At 40.6% G+C, this 22,477-nt stretch overlaps 1 protein-coding gene across 22 annotated transcripts in view; it reads left to right on the top strand.

Annotated features, from left to right (window-relative positions):
- PHLDB2 (pleckstrin homology like domain family B member 2) overlaps positions 1-22,477 on the top strand; it is a 219,383-nt gene that overhangs the window by 145,077 nt on the left and 51,829 nt on the right. For all 22 annotated transcript variants that reach the window (XM_041727040.1, XM_041726996.1, XM_041727075.1 and 19 more), the window contains 3 exons: positions 10,608-10,970; positions 16,863-17,006; positions 18,250-18,387. In XM_041727040.1, coding sequence (XP_041582974.1) covers positions 10,608-10,970; positions 16,863-17,006; positions 18,250-18,387 — 645 coding nt within the window. The remainder of the gene's footprint in view (positions 1-10,607; positions 10,971-16,862; positions 17,007-18,249; positions 18,388-22,477) is intronic.

Raw genomic sequence — 22,477 nt, 5'->3', positions numbered from 1 at the left:
CCAGATACAGACCAGATCGATCACAACAAGGGTCTGTCCTGCGGGCCTTCTACAGCCTCTCCCACCTTCCTCCTACCCTCTGCTCCTCCTTAACCCCGGGCGTCCGCTCTTCTGTTCTCCATAGCTCTAGTCTTATCATTGTAGGAATGTTAGATACATGCAATCATATGCTTCGAGTTTGGTTTCTTCCGCTCCACATAATTTTTTGGAGACTGAGCCAGATTGTTGCATGTCATTACCTTCTCTCCAGCTCCAAATCTGGAAGACATGAGAAAAAGGAAATCTCAGGGAACTCATTTCTGGGTCCCTAGGTGCCCAGCTGATCTGCTGCCTTTTCCCCATCTTCTGGGCTTTGTACGTTTGTCTTATATATGATGTGTCCAGGGTTCTTAGTTATACTTGGAGGGAGGAATAGGGGAAAATACTTCCACTCTATCTTCCCAGAAGCAAAAGTCAGGGAGATTCGTTTTTTTTGTGTTTTTTTTGTTGTTTGTTTGTTTTTTTTAAAGTTCAGAACAGCCAAGAGCTTTGCTCTGGTGAAGTCTAATTGATCTCAAGGAGGAAATCTTTTTGTGGGGGTGTGTTCTGTTGAAGAATTTTGGTTTGGAAAAATTGATGTTTCTCATTCAAAATTGCTAAGACCATAGCCCAGTTCTGGGATTGTAATTTGGGTTTTGAGAAAAGACAATTTTAATAAAATGGTAGGAGAAAAAGGAATAAGTTTCTCATACATGTATTATTCCTTCATTTTGATTACAGAAGAAGAGAGCCAGAATATAGAAAGTCTGTCTTTCCCATTAGATCATGAAGGCCAAGGCCTAAATCATGTTAGGCAGAGATTATACTTTTCAAAGTTGTTCTGGGAGAAAGGAAAATGTAGTTACTTTCATAACATCTCACAGAGGGAAAGAAGACTTGTCACTGTTTATTTTGCATCTCTGTGTATAAAACTGTAGCATGCTTTTTTTGAATTTTAGCACATAGTATTTTCCATGGAGTATCTCTCTCATAAGTAGTTGCATTACAAACCTTTCAGTTGGTGTGTAATAGTCCACGTTAGTTTTCACGTTAGATCTTCCTACTTTCTTACTCTAGGAATTTCTTTGTGCATTAGAAGAGTTCCTTATTTTTTTAGGTTGGGTTTTCCAGTGTGAAGATATAGTTGTGGTACCTGTCATGCACTGATTTTGATTGAACAAAATAAAATTCTAAAAGTATTTCAGTGGATTGCATTTTATAAATTTTGATCCTTCCAGGGAAACAAACAGATTCCCTGGAACTTGGTTAAACTAAGGTGAAAATGCAAATGAATGATGGTATGTTAGATTTTTGTGGTGTTTTCTTTAATGGTGTGCAGCAATAGCACAAATTTTTTTTAACAGAAGGGGCTTAGGCAGCTTGTAGATATTCTTCTGACACACTGTCCATGTGAGAGGAAAAATAATTGGCATACTTCTTTAGACACTATGTGGAAATTATGATTACACTGATCACATGAATTTCCTTTCTTTATAACCAGTGCTTTTCAGTCTGTAGGGAGAAATTCATTATTTTCCCCCTTTAGTTATCTGAGTCAAGGCAATAATGTTATGGAGTCATTCATAATCGGCACTTTCTTTGAAGTGATATCGACTAATATTTTAAGAATAGTTCACCTCAACCCTGATATCTTATGAAAATAAAACTTTTCATCACTTGTATGCCTGCCAGTTGATTTTTAATAGGAAAGCAATGCAGAAAGTCATCAGGAAAAGGACTAAAATACAGCAGAGTTGAGTTAGATGGTCATCACAGTGAGAGATTAACTTGAGTCGGCCTCACAAAAAATTCAAGAAATAACTGGAGGCAAAAAAAGTGAGTTGAAGAAAACATTCCTGGCCTAAGAAGTAACAGGATCAATGAAGTCAAGGGATAGTATTTTAGGACATGTTCTATGTAAGTGAAGATAAAAATAAACATTACCCCAGCATATATATGTATTATATGTAATTTACAGAATTATATAACGTATTTCATATCACTGGATTATTAGATGTCAATAATCAGATATATTTAGTAAATATATTAGTAACTTAATATATACTAATTTTATACATATATATATTTCTTAATCAGAAGCTCCTAAAATAGGGACACAGAGAAAAATAGCAGTCAGGGCAAGTAGCTTTAAGGGAGATGTTGAAAAAAAATAAGGGAGATGTTGACACACTAGTGAGTAATAATAATTATAATAATCTGGAATGTGAGGGATTGCTTTATGAAATGAGATTAAAAGAATTGAGTTTCTTCAAGTATGAGCAAAGACAGGATATGGTAGGTTCCTCAGGTATGTGAACGATGTGAGTCCTCATGAGGCAGGCATACTGGTGATCCCAGGAATGTAAGGTGGAGCCAGAAGCAATGTGAAATAGAAACCTGGGTTTTATGTCAAGGATGAAGTGTGTGCATGAAGAGGAGCATGGATTTTTTTTTGGAGGGTAGTTCTTTCTAGATGTTACTTCGCTGGACTTAATGTGCTATGGGGAATGTATGTTTCTCTGTAATGGTGGGACCAGAGGGACAAAGGACAGTGAGGGAGTGAAAAGATTTTTTTCCTCCTTGGGTTACTATGGCAACTGGGAAGAGCTCCGTTGCCAGAAGCTCAGGCACGTGATGCACCACAGGGAGGGAATTTGGGACAGACTGGCCAAAGAACCCCACAGACCTGTGAATTTTTTAGAGAGACGTTTGATTGCATAACATATTTTTCCTGTATTGCCTTTCCCTGAAAGGAATTGGATTTGGCTTTTAGGTTTGCTTGTTAACTAGCACAGTAGTCCCCCCTCCCTTGCAGTATTGCCTCCCCTGGTTTTAGTTACCCTCTGTCAACCTTGGTCTAGAAGCAGGCGATCCTTTTTCTGACCTACCATAAGAAGATCGGTAGGAGCCTAACACTAGGGCACAGTACCTATGCCATTCACTTCATCTTGTCATCTAAGCATTTAATCACCTCACGTCATCATAGGAAAGGTGGGTACAGTACAATAAGATATTTTGAGAGAAAAAAAGAGACAGACCACATCTGTATTTTTATCACAGTATATCGTTATACCATTCTATTTTATTATTGGTGATTGCTGTTAATCTCTTACTGTGCCTACTTTTTACGTTAAACTCTGTCATAGGCATGTATGCAGAGAAAACAGCCATAGTGTATATACAGTTTAGCACTAGCTGTGGTCTCAGATACACACTGGGGTCCTTGAAACATATCCCCTTCACCTAAGGGGGGACTGCTGTATTAATGATGGCTCCCTAGGATCCATTAGACAGTTATCAATTTCACTTCCAATTTTTAAGGGAAGCCAATTTCTAATCATTAATAACAAATACTGACCTTGTGACAGGCAGCAACTTAGACTTTATAGTAAAACGTTCTCAGACACACACAGTCCTTTATTGATTTCTCTCAAAAACCCTAGAGCAGTTGCTGATCTTATTGTCTCCGTTTTACAGACCAGGTTATAGAAACTCAAAAAGTTGAACCTGATAAAAACCTCAATGTTATAGGTCTGGTAAGTGCCAGAACTTCAAATCCAACTCTTTGTTCTTTCCACTTAATCAGCTTAGACACAGGTTCTGCTCTGAAAGCCCAGTGGTTCTGTGGAAGTCGATTTACCCACAAATCCTTCCAATACATGGTTACAGAGAGGAGCACTGCGCTTTCCTGTTGGACTCCTGGTATCTTAACTTCAAAGTGCTTCTCCTTTCTACTCACTTTACTCATAGTAATCCTGGAGAAGTGAGAGGTGGCCCTTCTCTATTTAGAGTGTCTAGTCCACACAAAGGCAAGATGCATACACTGTTCTAGATTACCAAGGGTTGGGAATGATGGGAAGTGGAATCTTGAGCTTTGGCGACGTCTTTGAGATTGGGAGTATGTGGAGGTGTGAAGGGAAGTAAGGAAGTGGAATAGTAAATCTACTAGGTAATCCAATGAGGATCATTTATTGTTTGGCGGTGGGGGCGCGGGGGAGAAGGAGAGGACTTGAATACATTTGCAGATAGAGCCGAAGGATTTAAGAGAGGAAATGAGTGCGAAGGAGCAGGGAAAATTGGTGAAACAAAACCACAAGGACAGTGGCAGGGAATATGGATGCAGTGAGGCGGGCAAAGGCTTCACTTTGGAAAGACAGAGGGACCGTCCTTAGATACCTGTGCTAACACTTACATTGTATTCCCTGTGTTCGAGAAGCCATTTCATATATGTATATATACATATTCACATATATATAGTCTGGCTCCAGAGTTCAGCTCTTAGCCACTATGGCACATTGAAGAAAGTAGGACCGGATATATAAAAAGAGGTAGAGGAGGGAAGTGTAGGGCATTGAGCAGGATGGCCTTGACCTCTTTAGGCAGTGTGTTTGTGTTTCAGAGTATATTGACTGTATTTGAGAGCGGGTACTGAAAAAAAATCAGTGAGTGGTAAACAGTGTCCTGGTTATCTGCATGTGCCTTACTCTCCCTCAGGATCTGGCTATCCATGATCGTGGAGCCAGAATACGTACATGTGGTACAAAATCCTAATAATAATCTGCGCATAACAAATGCCTGTTGATCAATTTGTAACTGCCACATTATTCAGTAACTCTTCAGGTGACTTGCAGTTGCCTCTGGAACAGACACAGTCACACAAAGCCATTGCTGTTTCATTTGTCAGATGGGCCTCTTCCTAGTGCAGCTTTCTGGTGGAGGGTACGCACGCACATGCTCTTTAAACAATGGATGGCAAGAAGAAAGCACTTCCCTGATCACAGGTCTGAAGGTAGACTTCCCAGGTAGACTATAAAATAAACTGTGCTTGGCTAGACATTAAACTGACTTTTATGAAGATTATTTGTAAAACCAAAAAAATACAAACTCCTTACTTATATATACAATTTCTTAATCAGCTCAGTTGTCCTAAACTGATAAAAATAGTACTAAGGTAATGTTTGGATAAACATGAAGCCGCTTACAAGGTTATAGGGCACTGTCTCTGCATAAGACCATCCTCTCTTCTGACATCAATCACAAGTTCAGAGAGTTCCCAGAAACCACCTACAGGTTCATGAATTCACTAGAATTAAGATTATAAAACCCACTGAAAGCCATTACAGACAAGACTATTGTTTATTACAGGGAAAGGCTAAGATAAAAATCAGCCAAGAGAAGAGAAGCAGAGGGCAGAGTCAGGAGGTTCCAGATGCAGAGCTTCCACTGCTCTCTCCCTGTGGAGTCAGGGCGTGTTATTCTACCTACATTGGTGTGCGACAATACCTAGAGAGTGTTGGCAACCAGGGAAGACTTCCTGAGCTTCAGTGTCCAGAGTATTTTTTGGGACTTGATCATGTGGGCCTGACTGTCCATTTGGTTAATCTCATCTCTAGGCTGACCGATCCCACAAGATCCCCAGTCCCCTACACAAAAATCACATGGTTGTCTTTCTGGAGTGGCCAGCCATCACCCCGAGATTGGTTATCATCAGGAGTGCCCAACTTTGTCCTAAACAAAGACAATCCTGTCAGGGATGACATAGATTACCTTCCAGAAGGCAACAGTGAAGGCCAGACCTCTCTTTGGGCAAGGCCAAATTCTTTATTACACAGTAAATAAGTGAGCTGCCTTCAGTAGGATCTCTGAGGCTCTGGTCTCCAGCTTTTGGGTTCATTACCTGCTTGAGATTAAGCAAGGCTTATCAATCATAATGGGCTTATGCAGAGAAAACAAAATAAAAAATTATCTCAGGCTTGAAACAGCATAGGTCTATTTCTCCTTCAGTCTCCATGGCCAGCATGGGTTGAATGAAGCCTCTGCTCCCCATTTCCTTGCTCAGGGTCCAGGCTTATAGAGCCAGCACCATCTGCAGTGTCACTCTGCCATGGCAAGGCAAGACTGGTAATGAATCGCTTGTTGGCCATTCAGGCAGAAGTGACACACAGACACACATTGCTTCTCACCCTTCAATGGCCAGTGCAAGTTGGACAGTCATAGCTAGTTTAGGATTTGGGAAAAATTGAAAAACCTCTGTACCCTGCGTTCAGAAAGATGAGAACTGATCATAATAGCCCTCGTTGCTACCCCAAGGGATTTATCTCTAAAAACAAATAGACTCACATAAAAGTCTTTTAAGCATTGCTTCTGATTTTCTTCCTCATTGTCCTACTTAAATAAGACATCAGAATTTGCTCATGCTCCAGGATTCGGAATCCTGGAAATTCTGCTTACTTGCCATCAGCTCTGTCTCATTCTGCCATCCACTCTTGCTAGTTTCTGACCAGGGTCTCTGACTCTTGCTAGTTTTTAATTTATGGTTATTGGGATCTCCTAAGTCCTGAAATACAGAGAAAGAAAGTTGACTTGGTTCTCTGCATGTACCTCGTCCCTCTTCCTCCAAAGAACCCCATCTTTCTAGCCCCACAGGAGGTGCTGATCCCCAAATATATTCTGTTGGTCCATGCTCTATGTATGCCTTTGCTTATGTGGTTCCTTTATAGAAATGCCAAGCCCACCCCACTGGCCAACAGGCCACACAGACTCATATTTATCCCGGAGTCTCAACTCAAATTTGTCTTTCTGTAATTTTTGTCTACTACTTCCTTCTATGTGAATCTACTGGTTTTCTATAAATCTGTTTGCACCATTTTCTTTGACTGTTTGTACCTCCCACTAAAGATGTAAGAGTAGAAATGCTGTCCTCTGTCTTTGTGTCTCCAGCACATCAATGGCCTGAGAGTAACTTAATAGATCTTTGATGAACTGGTGATAATGGAGATATTGAATCTCTAGGGTGAACAGGAGAGGGAAGGAAGGTCATAGTTAGCAGTTACAGCAAGTCCTCTTACAAAAAAAAAATACCTTCTTTCAACTAAATTATTTCTAACCATTAAAAGTTGACCCTTTTCTTTTATATAGCAAGTGACCCAATATAGTTAATTAGAACAGAAGGAGTTTAACAAAGATTTCCACTGTGCTTGGGTGTTGACGACTGGTTTTCTGTATAATTTATTTCTGCACTACATTTATAGTGCTGTGGTCCAGACTGACTGCTCTTGGCTACCAGGGGATGGGTGGATTCGGGGGATGGATGAGATCCCTGACCGAGAGCTGTGAACTGCAGTGAGGCAATGCCAGATACATTCCTCTAAAAAGGAAAGAAAGCCCTGAGGTCAAAACACACTCAGTCTGCAGCTTTTTTTCTTTCTTTCTTTCTTTTTTTTTTTTTTTAAATGCTAAGGGAAAGAATCGCACAACCATTTTCTTCAGGCTTATATTTTAAGATCTCGTGTCCTCTTCGAAGCTTTCTTTTTTTTTTTAAATTTTTATTTATTTATGATAGTCACAGAGAGAGAGAGAGAGAGGCAGAGACACAGGCAGAGGGAGAAGCAGGCTCCATGCACCGGGAGCCTGATGTGGGATTCGATCCCGGGTCTCCAGGATCGCGCCCTGGGCCAAAGGCAAGCGCCAAACCACTGCGCCACCCAGGGATCCCCTCTTCGAAGCTTTCTTTGATATATGTGATAAATGGAGAGGAGAAAAGGGAAAACAGGGAGATAACAAAATTATTTAAAATAATTTGATTCAAACGACCTACTTTCCAAGCCCATAACACCAATGTTTTGTGCTGTTTAGATGCATAGGCTGTGTGCTGGTGGCTTTTCTAAAGAACACACAGCAGAATGCTGGCTGGGAGAGGTGGACAGGAATTGGAGATCTTCAAGAGGGTAGCCCTCGAAGCTTGGTAGGTCGCCAGGTGAAGCGCCAGATGAAATTGAGTTTTAGGTAGGCTGCAGTACATCTGAGTTTGCTGGTCTCCGTTGGTGCTGGATGTTCCACCATCATTATTAATAGTGCCCTGTTTGGTCCTCCAAGGTGTCCTGGTCTGGAATCGCCACCCTGATTTTAGGCCCCCTAGAGTGGAGAATAGCGGAGTGATGGATGGGAAGCAACAAGACTCTAGAGTGAAGAGGGCTCAGGGGAGAATTATTTTATGAGAGTACATGCTGTACAGAGTTTTCCTTAAAAGGCTTCATATAGTGCTCTCTGAAATACCTTGCAGACTTCCTTCTGACGCACTTCTCGACATCAGTTTATTTTTCTTTGGTGCAGCTTTTATGGGGCCAATGTGTCTCCACGCAGGCTGGATTTCTTTGAGACTCACGGGCAGCAGTGCTGCTTGTATGTGTGATTCATGCCTGGACAGATTGGCTGTGAATGGGGTGATAAGAATAGAGAGAAGCACATACCAGTAGACCACACTTCCTGTGCACAAGCCTTTGAATACTGCATTTCACTGTCTGAAATAGCATTCATCTTCAGGCTGGGATCATTTATTCCCTGTGGAATTAAGCAATAGCACTGGCAGCAGAAGAAACTATTTTGGGAAAGGGATGTGGGAGGAATTTGGCTGTGTATAACAGGCTAGGCCTAAGTACCTTCCGTGGTTCCACACTGTTCCCCGAAGCCCTGGTAAGTGGGAATTGACAACCTTCAGATAATCCCACGTGTAACTAATGTCCAGGGCAATGTATACATGCTGTGATCTCCAAGGGTCAGTAAAGATCGAGTTTAGAGGCTTCAATTTAAGTCCCCTAAATGGCAGAAAGAGAACTTTCCTTTGGAGATTACATTAGCTTCTAATGCAGATGCTGTTGAGAAGGAGTAAAATGTAACATCTTGCTCTTGTCCCCCTCCTTACACCTGCCCTTTCAGGTGGTTTTTGCATTTTCTCATGTAAACTTACCTCTATCCTTGGTGAAATTTAAAATAAGGCAGTGAATGCTGTGTGCCCCCCCCCCTCCCGATTCCCTCCCCATAAAGCTGAGGTGGGTAGGACTTGGCAGCTGGTAGCAGCTGTGAAGATAAATAGGCACCGGGGCTCCTGGATGGACGGGGTGCAGAAGGCGTGGGATGAGGTTTGCAGCTATGAGTGTCTGCTGTGGGATGAGGCCATGAGGACGGAGCTGCAGCTGGAGGCCAGAAGTTCAGGCAGTGAACAGGAGGTGGGGGCTTACAGGAACCAGTGGAATTAGTCCTTTTGATCAAGCTATTGTGTTTGCAGGGGTGGGGGGGGCATAGAAAAGTCAGATACAACTTAAGTGACTTCTATCTTGTCATTTAATTAGTCTACTTATGGAAGCCAGGGAACTGTGTTGGTCTGTTTCTATTTAACTTTGCTGTTGGATAGTCCTTCAACTGACTGCCTTCAGAATTTTGTCTTTACAAATCAGCTACAATTAGAAATTGAAAACAGCACCCCAGTGCTACTTTAAAATTTTCTATTTTGTTACTACTAACCAGTTTGGAAAATGTTTTTCTATGGAAGGCTTTTAAATTCTCTTTTCATTGTGGTAGTTGTCATCACAACAGATTGTTTTGTTATTTTAGTATTTTTCTTTCACTTTGGCCTTAGGATTAATGTGAGAGGCAGAGATGTTAAGGTTCCCCACTCCAAATAGTGCTGTCAGGGCTTAGGCTAAACATTTCATAAATTATATCCTTTGCTCACAAATATATAGTGAATTTACTAAAGTCAAAACCATAAATATCCACTTGTTTTGTATGGGGTGCTTGGTGAAGTGCCAGTAACTCATACCTTTATAGACATCAATGGCCTATATACTGATTTTTTTAAGCAAATGAATTATCATTTTTTAAAAAGATTTTATTTATTTATTCATGAGACACACAGAGAGAGAGGCAGAGACACAGGCAGAGGGATAAGCAGGCTCCATGCAGGGAGCCCGATGCGGGACTTGACCCCCGGGGTTTCCAAGATGAGGCCCTGGACTGAAGGCGGCGCTAAACCACTGAGCCACCCGGGCTGCCCCATGAATTATCATTTTATTTTCCAGTTAAATGAGTCAAAATGATCTCAGAATCTGAAATACATTGATTTCTTTCTATCTGGACATGACATGAAAAGTTTTTCATTTTTATGCAACATTTCTACTTCTTCATAATTTTAATTACTCACGTGAGAAGTTGATGGAAAAGACCTTTATCTCGTGACAAGAAATAAGAAAAGTATTGAAAATTTTGAGGCATGTCAAATAAAATATTGAAAAAAAATTCAAGGAGAAATGTTTTTTAACTTAGAAGATTCTTTAGCATTTTTCTTTCATGCCTGTATCTCTAAGATGCTAGAGAATTAACTTTAAGCGCAACTGTTAAGTCAATAGTGATGAAAGAACTAGGTATGTTGGAGGCAGAGAGGTAGAGAAGGAAAGAGGAGGGAAGATATTTTAAAAAGGAGATTGAAGGAAAACCTTTGAAGTGTTCAGAGAAATGATAAATATCAAGAAAAGGCTTCCCGAGGGCTGCCACATGGTAGGATCAGCAATGGGACATTCAAGGAGAGAGGACGGCCAGAATTGAGTTTGGGAAGAAAATCAGGCCTTTTTCACCTGGGTTTCATATAGATCCTTAAACGCACCCAAGAGAGATGATGGAAACTCATCACCGGCCTGCCGTCTGTGGGTTGACCTGTGGGATGAAATCGCCAGTGGTCCCAGCCTCTCCAATCTTTTTATTCGTGATTGTGTGTGTCCTCACACTCCCTGACCTCCCCCTCTTCTGCGTTCTAGGAGAGACAGCGTCTGGAGACCATCCTCAGTCTATGTGCTGAATACACGAAGCCTGACAGTCGCTTGTCCACTGGCACCTCCGTGGCAGATGTGCAGAAGATCAATAAGGAGCTTGAGAAGCTGCAGCTGTCGGACGAGGAGTCCGTGTTTGAAGAAGCCATGGTGAGCCCTGACACCAGGTACAGGTGCCACCAGAAGGCTTCTCTCCATGACACCGACTTGCCGGTCTTTGGGAGCATCGGTCAGAGCAGTGCCAGCCTCCTCTCCCCCAGGAGCATCAGGAATGATGACCTGCTCAGGGACTTCACAACGGCCTTTCTGAAAACTTCCAGCGAGTCTGCTTATCTTAGTATCCTACCAAAGGTAAAGGCGACAAAGCAAAAAGACCAGGATTTAGGGCGTGGGGCTTGGCATCTGCATTGGCCTAGAGACTAGAGGTTTTACCTTTACTTGCTTTCCAAAATGTTCTCAGTGAAGCTTCGATTTAAGAGGTCATTAGCTAAACAAGGTGCAGCAAATTAGGGTGTTTACCATAAAGTAACAAATGTGCCCCAGAAAAAACTATAGCTGAACAGAAAAGTCAAAAGAAAGAAGTTTCTCTTCTTTCTCTGCCCCCTCCCAGTTGTACACCTGAGAAATAAACACAAAGTGTCTTACCTGCCTTCTTAATATTTCTGTGCATATATGGCTATGTGTTATTTATCTATGGTCTGTTACTCCGATGAAGACCCGGATGCACCTGTTTATGTCCCCTATATATGCACACACACACATATATAAACATACAGTGTTCTGCTCTTTTTCTTTTCCTCACTAAATATCTGAACATCTTTGCATTTTAGTATACACAGCTCTGCCTCATTCTTTTTAATAGCTGACTAGTATTCTGTTGTTTGGAAATACTATGTAAACTGTCCCTAGTTTTTTTTACTAATAAAATCTATAGGCAGCAAATAACTGTGCAAATGTATCTGCAAGATCATTTACTAAAATTGGAGTTGCTGAATAAAAGGGTTTTTATATTATTCATTTTTTCAAATATTTCAATATTTTCAATATTATTCCAATATTATCCCAATATTTATATTGGAACATAAATTAATAAGAATATTGAATATTTATATTCAATATTATTCCAATATTTCCAAATTATACATTTCCAGGTGACACTTTCACTAACAGTTTATGAGCACACCTTGTTCTGCATTCACTTGGCCAAGGCTGTATATTATCATAATTTTTTAATATGCTAAGTTAATTGGTGTTTAATTTGCTTCTCTTTAATTATGCACCTTTTCATATTTTCAGTTGTTAATTTGTATTTTTGACCCACTTGTTCATGTTCTTCACCCATTTTTAAAAATCTTCTTATCTTGTTTTTACTAAGTAATATGAACTACCTATAAGGAAAGTAGCTTTTTTCATGAGTGGTCTTCCCCTTGACTTTACTTGTGATCTTTTTTAGAGGTATAGGAGTTTAAGATTCATATGTAGTTATAATTATTGCTTAGTCTTCTGGTTGTATAATGATTTCAAAATGTCCTTCAAATTTGAGGATTTCTTAAATGGAATTGAAGGATAATCTTTTGATGTTACTTTTTTCACCTGTGTGTGAAAAAAAATTTTTTTTGAGACAGAGTGTGTGCAGGCATGCAAGTGTGTGACTGGAAGGCAGAGGGAGGGGAGAGAGACAATCTTAACCAGGCTCCATGCCCAGCTCAGAGCCCAGTGCAGGGCTTGATCTCACAACCCTGAGATCATGACCTAAACCAAAATCAAGGGATCCAGAGTCAGATGCTTAAGTGACTAAGCCATCCAGGCACCCCAAGAATCTTTTTTCTATGAAATTAAAATAAAAATTCTTTTGCCTCTTATCTAGAAAGGATTTAAGAGAGCTGCAAGAAGACATAAATTTTATTGAGATAAAATTAACACACCAAAAATAGTAATTAGGAGGGGGAAAACAGACACCATAATCGCAATAATTTATTTATTTGAATAAATGGGATTAATTAAGTAAGTAACTCTGACCATGAAGTTCCATTCTGAGATTCTTGGCAATTATAGCCAAAGAATCAAAACCACCAAAAGATTCATTAGTTAAGTTTTTGTTGTAGGAGGAGGACACAAACTGATTAAGAGAAAGACCTTATCTTGGTGCTAAATTCTGACGTTAGTTTATTATCACCTGGAGTAGTATTCAGGGGGAGTTTGCATGTTGGTTTTGACTTTTTCACTCCATGTTCCTTGGAAGACGTCTGTGTCTGCCTTCTGAGTTCTCCCATCATCAACATCAGGACTCAGAAACGTCCGGTCCTTCTTTCTCCTAATGACCACGTTGACCTTACTCATTCTCCATGGAGAATACTTCTGAATAGGACATTTGTCTCTACTGCCAGAAAGTTGTAACTGTTAGAATCTAGGATGGGGGGCGGAATCAAAAGTTGTTTGTGTTCAGGCAAAGTAAATGACCCGCCGTTTGAAAACTTGAGCTGTTTTCAGCAGCCATTAGGGTTCCTTTGAAGTGCTTGGCTTCCTTTTCATTTAAAACCCTTTCCCATTTCTTCCATCATGGGCAGCTGCCAGATTTTTGTTCAAGCAGTGAGCTGTGTGTCTCTCTTTAAGGACAATCTTTTGGGAGGCAGGTTTCTTCCTGAAGAGGCCTGGGACAAGAGAGCCGCTGGCATGTAAATGGGCAGATGACGGCAGATGTTTTTAATTGCTCAAATATGCTTTTGTGGAAAAGGAGGCCTCTGACGCTTAGAGCAGCCTCTGTTGCAGCAAGACATATAAGACTGTGCATCCTTTAGAGACAGGAAATGTCAAAGGCGCCTCTGGTTACCACGCAACAGCTTAGGCAGAGAGTGAGGGAGGGGGATGCATTCCAAGGATGGAGGTTTGCATTTATGACTTTTTGGAGACAGATATATGTTACCTCAGGACCAATAGGACAATGTTTTATTAAGTCCTGACCATTTGTTTTGGATGCTTTCCTTCTTAGTAATCTGCTGACTCAATTATTTCCTTAGCAAAGAACAGGGTCCATTATTAATTGATCTAAGGATCAATAGAGAAGAAAGGAATGTGACAAACACTCTAAGCTGATTTAAGGAAGCAAAGATTGTAATGATTTTTAGGAAACTTGAGGTTTAGCATTCTGGAACTTGTTTTACCTAACATTTACAGATACAGATGACCTTGGAAATATGCTTATTCTATTCTATTCTATTCTATTCTATTCTATTCTATTCTATTTTTTAAACATTTATTTATTTTAGAAGGAGTGAGAGTGTAGTGAGAGGGAGAGGGAGAGAAAATCTCCAGCAAACATCCCACTGAGCGCAGAGCCTGACACAGGGCTCGATCTCATGACCCTGAGATCACCACCTGAGCCAAAACCAGAAGTCAGATGCTTAACTGACTGAGCCACTCAGGCTCCCGAAAATGTGATAATTTTAATTGACTTTTGTGAACCTGTCTTCTGCCACCTGAGATGAAAGCTGAGAGTAGTTCACTCTTCTCTCTTTTTTCCTGTAGTGTTGGGATGTAAGCAACATACACAGTGCTGTGTACGTTTATGTACAGCATTGTGACCTTACTTACAAATATTGTGAAATGATTACCACATTTAATTTAACTAACATCCATTACTTCATATAGTTATTTGGAAAAAAAAAACCTCTTTTCCTTGAGAACTTTTCCCCTCTTCTCTGAGTAATCATTCTCCGCTGGATTGCCCTCACACTTGCACACATTGCAACTTCCTCTGATTGCAAGGAGTTTCCAAGAAGATATCTGGGGGGGAAAAGTAGATAAAAAGTTTCCTGTTCCTACTGTCTCTCCCCTTTTCTTTGTGGAGATCAGGTGCCCTCATGGCATATTTGGGGATCCTCATACATGTGTAAACAATATTCTCATCCCACTCCATTACAGACCATTTAGCATTTTAGAATCTCCTTAGAAGATCTTGCTCTTTATAAATAACAAAAAAGAACCATTTCCTACATAGCATCGATTGCTATAAACAGCCTCTCAAATAGTCTATAATCAAATATGCCTACTGTGATCAAGTTTTTAGAAACTTTGAGTTAGGAGTGCCTGGGTGGCTCAGTCGGTTGAGTTCTGACTCTTGATTTCAGCTCAGGCCATGATCTCATGGTCGTGGGATCCAATGCCGAGATGGGCTCCATGCTCAGTGTGGAGTATGCTTGTCCCTCTCCCTCTGCACCTCCCCCCACTCATGGGCATGGGGGCACAAGCAATCTCTCTCCCTCTCATAAATAAATAAATAAATAAATAAATAAATAAATAAATAAATAAAATCTTCAAAAGAAAGGAAGAAAGAAACTTTGAGTTAGACATTTATAATCACCACTGTCACCTTTCTTCACCTTCTACTTGTTTGGAAGGTGTAGGGTTTTGCAGACTGTTCAGCTTTTGTTTTGTCTTAATGCTTTATTTCCACAAGTGAAAGAGATATTTTTAAACCATGTTGGCAGTTGAAATCTAATATGAAATGTTAGCTCAACAGGATACCGGCCTTCTTGAGGCTTTCCTGCGAGGATGACACGTCAGTGGTTTTGGAATGCCATTCACTCTTACAGGCCTTCCTCACGCCCTAAAACGGGCACCTGAGCATTAAGACAATGGGATTCATTGTCTGTGATAAAAAAGTCAGCGGTTGTTTTATTAATTGGTAAGATACTGCATATAAGACGGCAATTGAAAGTCTAAGTGTCAAAATTTAGAAGGCCTGCGTACTTCTGCTAATCAACCTGAGATCCTGTGACATCTCAATTGTTTAATCTCCTTAAGGCACAGTGGAGTAGGATAAAGAATAAAGAATATGAATAAAGAAATGCCACATGCTGGCTATCTTCTTGACGTTATTTTCAAGATCATTAAATAAATTAAATGAACTTAGTGAGGCATACTAAATTTTATTGATCTCTTTGGTTAATATGAATATTCTTTGCCCTGACTAATGAGTAATCTTCAATAATTTACTTATCCAGGCTGCTATTTTTAATGTCCAAGTATGAAATTATTTCATGGTTAACTTACTAATGCCAAGAAATTACATCTTTTTCAAGGAGAGATAAAAACTGAATAAATAATGTGCCAATACCCCAGCATCCTTTGACTTACAGAAAGACTGATCTCTAGAAGGTAATATCTAGAATAACTAATTCTAGAAAGAATTCCTGAAAAAAGAGGCTATTTTGAATTCACTGTTCTCTCTTCTTAAAACAATAGGCAGTCCCATTTTGGCTGGTATCTGATCCTAAATATTCCTTTCTTCCCTGGGCATTTGTCAAAACTCTGTTCAGGGTTGGAAGTCTGTTCTCTCTTACTTAATTTCTTTCCTGACTTTCTCATTCCTTGCCAAGGAACTCAAGCTTTTTTTCTATGCAGTGATTTTGTGAATGATGACCTGTGTCCTATTTTGTGTCCCAAAAGCCCATTGGCCCAGTAGTATCTTAAACATTATACAGGAAGAAGGTCCTGTAGGATAAAGACAGTAAGTAACGTGCAAGCACAAGAAGTGAAACATGAGTTAACTTCATATTAAGTGTATAGTTTTCACTCATTTTGGGAACCACCAAAGTAATAAGGCCCGTATTGTCCTTATTCTTCACTTTATGAAACATTGCGGTGAGAGGGGCCAAGAGCATTATACCTACTTTTCCACAGTGTGTTGGAAAGGAAACAAATAAGCATGAATGCACTCATTCACAGAAAACCCAGGAGGTGGGACCCAGGAGGATGGCTAGAGATTCAGAAGACTGTTGTAGGAGCTATGCTCACTCAGAGATGGGAGAGAATATGTGGCTTGGAGTGAAGGTAGCAGCATGCCCAAGAGATTCTTGAGGAAGATGTCAAAAGTCTTGTATAGCTTTTAGTTCTTTGCTGTGCCAAACTTTCTCTATAATCTTAGAGAAGTTGCTCCAATCTCTATGGACCACAACTTCCTCAACTATATGATCTCTTAAAAGAATATGAATGGGTGAATTTAAGTTGATTTGTATGAGGTAACTTACGAACCTTACTGCTGAGGATTTATGGGAAAATGCAGAATTGCAACTGAACAATCACCAGGATGCTTTTAGAATCCAAAGCATCCAGGTGATTGTGGTTTTGGATTTTAGAATCCAAAGAGGTATAGAGACTTTGAAACAAGAGACTTACTACTATAAATTGGGAGATTCTGGAATTGAGGTGTGAATAGCTCTTTTCTGTGTTGATTAATTGCAGACCCCAGAGGGTATAAATGAAGAACAAAGGATTCAGGAGTTGGCAGCAATGGAGGAGACCCGGATAACAATTCTAAATAACCTCGAAGAACTTGAACAAAAAATCAAAGACATAAATGACCAGATGGATGAGTCTTCCAGAGAGGTATAAACCAGGAGTTGATTTTTTACCCCTCCCTTGTTTCTCACTTTCCTCTAGCTTAAGAATATTACTGCCCATTAAGGCATAGACTTTGGAAGCAGAATAGAAATCAACAGTGAAATAATATTTTTTTCAGTGCACCCTGTATAGGGTAAAAATAACTTTTTTTAAAAAAATTTCTTTTTCCTTATCTTTTTTTTCTTAAGTCAGATGAGTCAAACATATGAAGCCATTTTTGATGTACTTTGGATATAATCAATTTTGTCTTGGGCAGCCCTGGTGGCTCAGCGGTTTAGTGCCGCCTTCAGCCCCGGGAGATCCAGGATCGAGTCCCACATCAGGCTCCCTGCATGGAGTCTGCTTCTCCCTCTGTCTCTCTGTCTCTATCTGTCTGTCTGTCTGTCTCTCTCTCTCTCTCTCTCTCTGTGTCCCTAATAAGTAAGTAAAATCTTAAAAAAAATTTTTTTGTCTTAAGTAGTGTATGCTTTCCGACTTGCTATAGATTTGTCTGTCAGCTGAGGTGTCCAAGTTCAAATCCAACAGTTTCCTGAGTATGCTTACTATGAGCTGGACATCATGTTGGTACTATAGGAGGATTTATATATGAATCAAACATAGACTAGCTTTCTAGAGGTTTGCAAACCAGAGAGGAGACAGACACATCGTCCATTACTATAATAGGAGAAAGGGGTAATTTTCATACTATCTCCATGGAGCAAGTAGGAGCAAATGCTTCTGCCTAGCATGTGTATACTCACAGATGATGCAGATAGCTATAAGTAGAAGGGGACTGCTCACCTGTCATCTTATACACAGACCCTGGACGTCCCTCCTGCTGGCATTGCTAAGAATGCATCACTTGCATGCTGGGCGGGTGTAATTTTCACTTCCCATGCTCTGTGGACAAACAAAGACAGACACAGCTGCTCCCAAGATGGTTTGTGCTTGAGCCTGAATCTGAGCAAATAGGTCAAATATTATGGAGAAGTTAGTAGAAAAGGAGTTATAGTAGAGAAATTAAATGATAGGTAGATTTCTTAGTAAATACATTGTGGGCTGTCCGGCTTTCTTATATAGGAATTTTGAGTCTCACCTGGACTCTCCAGGGTGCTCTCTAGATCCCCCAGTCCGACTGATACCATAGTACCTTTTGAAATTTGTAGTTGTTAAAAATGCACTTCTAAAGTGGGCAGTTGAGAATCTCTCTGAAGGTGAAACACCTCTGAGCTTTGTTTTGTGTCCTCAGTTGGATATGGAATGTGCTCTTTTGGACGGAGAACAAAAATCTGAAACAACTGAACTTATGAAAGAGAAGGAAATTTTGGATCATCTAAACCGGAAAATAGCAGAACTGGAAAAGAACATCGTTGGTGAAAAGACCAAGGTAAAGGAAAAGTATATTCGAATGCAATGTTTATGAGCAATATGGTGATTCCATTTGGTCAAATTTAAATGTTGTATGAATTGCCGTGGTTTTGGATTTGTGTGTCATATTCCTGGAGACAGTGGTTCTAGAGGAAAGCCTTAAGATGAGGTAAGTTCTTCACAAAGAACTGTCAGTGACCGAGCTGTGGATGCTAAGAGAGTAGAGCCCATTGAACTTTCGATCTGATATTCATGGCAGCTAAATCTACTTGAGATGAGTGACTTGCTTTTTTTCCAGCAGCCTTTCTGCTCTTCTGATTGTACTGTGTTTTTTAAAGATTGTTTTCAGCATGCTAAACTTCTTAACCACTGGTATCCTATGGGGATGACTTAAGCATATTCATATATGGTTGCCTTTTTCCTTTTCATTTTTCTGTTTATTAAGACTTTGAATGGGAACCATTCATCTCATCTATCTTGCCTTGCCATTGTCTTCAATGCAAGAGCACTGCTCTTTGACAAATGCATTGGAGTTGACAGGGAATCCTCGCACACTGCCAAGTGGAAAATAGCCATGAAACACAGTTGACACCTTGAAAAAGTCTTACACATACATTTCAGCTGCAACCTGAATGTTGGTGGATATCTACTAGGAAAGTGGGAAAAATTAACTACAATTTTTAGAATTCAGGGTAGTTGTTGGTTTTTTTGTTTGTCTATTTATTTGTTTCCCCTGGGAAATATTTTACTCACTCTTCTCTCACATTCTGAGTTAGTTGCAGCTAAACTAAGCCTAAAATTAAAAAATGAAATTCCAGTTTCAGAGGGAAGAAGCAAATGAACTTGAACACATTCTTCCTTGTATACCATCTTCTACACTAAGCTGAGAAAAAGAAAAAAAATCACTTTGAGTAAGTTCTAGTGGGTAGTATGTGAAAAGGATTTCTACTGAATGCGGCCTCCTTTTTAGGCTCTTCTTTGTTTGAGACCCTATAAATAAGGGCATTTGATCTTGGTGCCAGAGAATGAGCTCAAAGTGATATTGTCAGAAATTGATGTCAGACTAACAGCTACACATCAATTTCTTGGTTGCCTGCTTGTCAAGATTAACTACACAGCTTTTTCACATTAAGTTTTATGTCCATTCCTTCTAGCTCCAGACTTTGAAATAGTAAAGAAACCCATTTGGGTTGTTGGTATATTTTTTTTTTAAAGCTCAAAACGAAGTCAAAGGATTGATTGTCTAGATCTGCAGTAGAGGCTGATTCTGCTTTTTCAAAATTCAGCATGGGTATAGCAAGAAATTGTGGGAAGTATTAGAAGTCTTTGTTTGGGGTGCTTATTAGTATTTATTTTTATATCATACTGGAAAACTTGTGGGACATAGGAATGGGTATCATGTTCTCCATGAACCTTCCTCATGGATGTAGTTATTTATTGTTGTGTAACACACACATGGCATGGCCTGCAAATTCTATTTGTCTCTATCATTAGCATGAGACACAAAAGTGAAGCAAGCCATGTCAAAGCTTAATCCCATCTCCCAGGGAAAGTTGTGTTATATTCTGAGGACCTGAAGGAGAGGTGGGACTCCCGGAATGTGGGCAGAAACAAGAAAGGAGGCCACCTCCATTCTTCCTATTATTGTTTTGGTAAGCTTGACAGAGGCTGTGCATAGGAGAGGGGACAGTGGGGGCTAGAAGTTTAGGACTGGCTTGTGCAGCTGTTAGAGGATTCGTTGGTCTTAGAAAGTGGGATTATTGTCTGTCATTACATGGTATAAAAAGTGGCAGAAACTGGCTTTGGATTAGAGCTTCCAGAGAAGGACAAGGGAAGTGGAAACAGACTGGACTGGATGACCTTATACATATTTTGACAACCAAACTCAAAGAGAGACTCGATACCACTTGGCAGCATTACTATATTTTTCAAATAAACTTATACCAGTTTAAGACATGGCTGTTTCACGCTTTTATTCTGTTCAGACCTCTGGTCTGTTTTCCTCCCACTATGATGACCTCACCACCCACTTCCCTGAGAAACCAGATGTATCCTATCCTTTACAATGAAGGAGGGTTCTCTCCACCCCTCAAAGATAAGTGCCTTTGGAGGTACTGTGGGTGTCATCCCATCCTACTGTCTCAAGGTCAGCTCTCCTGTACCCCCCACCCCCACCCCAGCCTTCCCCTCCTTACTGGACTGTTACTGCCAGCATATCAACATTATTTTTACGTTTTATTATTATTTAAATATAAACTACCTTCCAGCTATTGCCGTATCTCATTTCTCTTCATTGTAGCCATGCTTTTCAAACAGTGTTCCCGCTATGCTGCGAGGTCTCTTCCTCAGTTCCTAATTACCGATCGCCCCCATTACGGTCGGCTTAGACCCCCAGTATTCCATCAGAAGTGTGTCTCTTAACATCTAACTTACTGCCCAGCCTACTGCATTTTTTTAATTCTCTTGCAATCAGACTTCCTGGGCAGCACTCAAGACCGGGAACAGATCTTTTTCTTCATACTTGCCTCTCCCCATCCACCATTTGGCCTCTGGGTGCCTCCTCTTCTGGTTCCCCTTCTCTTTCTCTTCCCCATTCTCTCTGACTTTTCCAGCTGGGTTCCCTTTGCTTGTTCCTCTACCTCTGTAAAACCAGTTGCTAGAGTGTTTGTCTCTGATCTGAACCTTCTTCTCTCGTATCCTCACATTCTTTTATAGCCATGGCTTCCCATGACCTGTATACGCTGGTGACAGTCAAGTGTGTCTGTAGCCTCCAACACTTTCCTGAACTTCTGACTCATATCCTGTAGTCTACCTGACATCTGCACTCAGACATTTCACAGCTACTGCCGACTCAATGTTCGTAATGAACTCTTGATCTTCTCCCCCTTGTCTTCCACAATTCACCTCACCCCCACCACCAATCCTATTCTTCCTCCAGTGTTCCCAGTCCAGGAGACGGCATCTCCAGCCACCTCTATATCCAAATGGAAACCTGGAAGTAGACCTTGACCTTCTTTCTCCATCACCTTCACATTAAGAGCTCTCAGTTAGTTTAGCCTCTCTGCATCTCCACTAACAGCGTTCTCTTCTAACCCATCAGAATCTCTTCTTTACTTCCATTCCCATTTGCTTCCCTTTAGCTCATTCTCTTCACAACAGCCAGAGCGATTTTTAAAAATATATAAATTAGGTCACTTCACTCTGCTTTGTGTTCCACCATATTTTATATAAGTTTTATGTAAATCTTAATTCCTGACTTGTCGCGTGCCTTTGTCACTCTCCCCTCCTTCACACAATGTACATGGTGACTTTCTTTCTATTTGTTTAAAGAGCTTCCCACCCCCACCCCCTACCAGATCTGTTTCCTTGTGGATCTGTTTCCCACACCTGGAATTCCCTTCCCCAAATTCCATATCTTGTTGGTTCTGTCTTTCAGGGCTGAGGTTCATTGTTAGCTTTTCAGAAAAGCCCTTTCAGTTCTTTCCAGTTCAGATTATTTTCTCCCTGTTGTTCTTTTAGGCCTTGTACAAACCATATTTCATACTTCACATTTATTTGGGGCTTTTTAGATATGAATGTCCCTCTCCAGCATGTAAAATAGAGGAAGGCAATGCTACCCACTGTTTACCCAGCTTACAGCACTAGAATACCACCCAGTATGCTTCAGGAATATTGTCCCTGGATCTCCTGCTAACAGCAAGCCCAGGCGGGCCCTTAACAGAAACATTGAGCCAAACACCTGCTCAAGAGCTATGTGCTGCCAAGTTCAGGCCATCTGGGATGGTGTGCTTCAGTACACATGCCAGTGGGCTTGTAGTCACACTGCCAGTTGAGCCAGAGTGTAAGACAGAAGGAGGAAGTGGCCTTTGCCCCTTTGGATCTCGTTTCCTTTTCCATACACCTGTTGCTGCTGTCAGATATAAACTGTGGAATGAGAAAACCAAAACCTGGAAAGATATCCCCATCGGGCAAGCTCTGCTTCAGATGTCCATAGCACATCCTGTAAGCCTGGCCCTGCTTGTTGGATACAAGGCCTAGAGCATAGGAAGAGGGCTTACTAACACCTCAAATTTCAAATACCGATGTGAAATTATTGACATTGTTTCCTT

This window comes from Vulpes lagopus, chromosome 1 (genome assembly GCF_018345385.1).
Source record: "Vulpes lagopus strain Blue_001 chromosome 1, ASM1834538v1, whole genome shotgun sequence".
Classification (NCBI taxonomy): domain Eukaryota; kingdom Metazoa; phylum Chordata; class Mammalia; order Carnivora; family Canidae; genus Vulpes; species Vulpes lagopus.
This window is presented reverse-complemented; position numbering and strand designations above follow the sequence as displayed.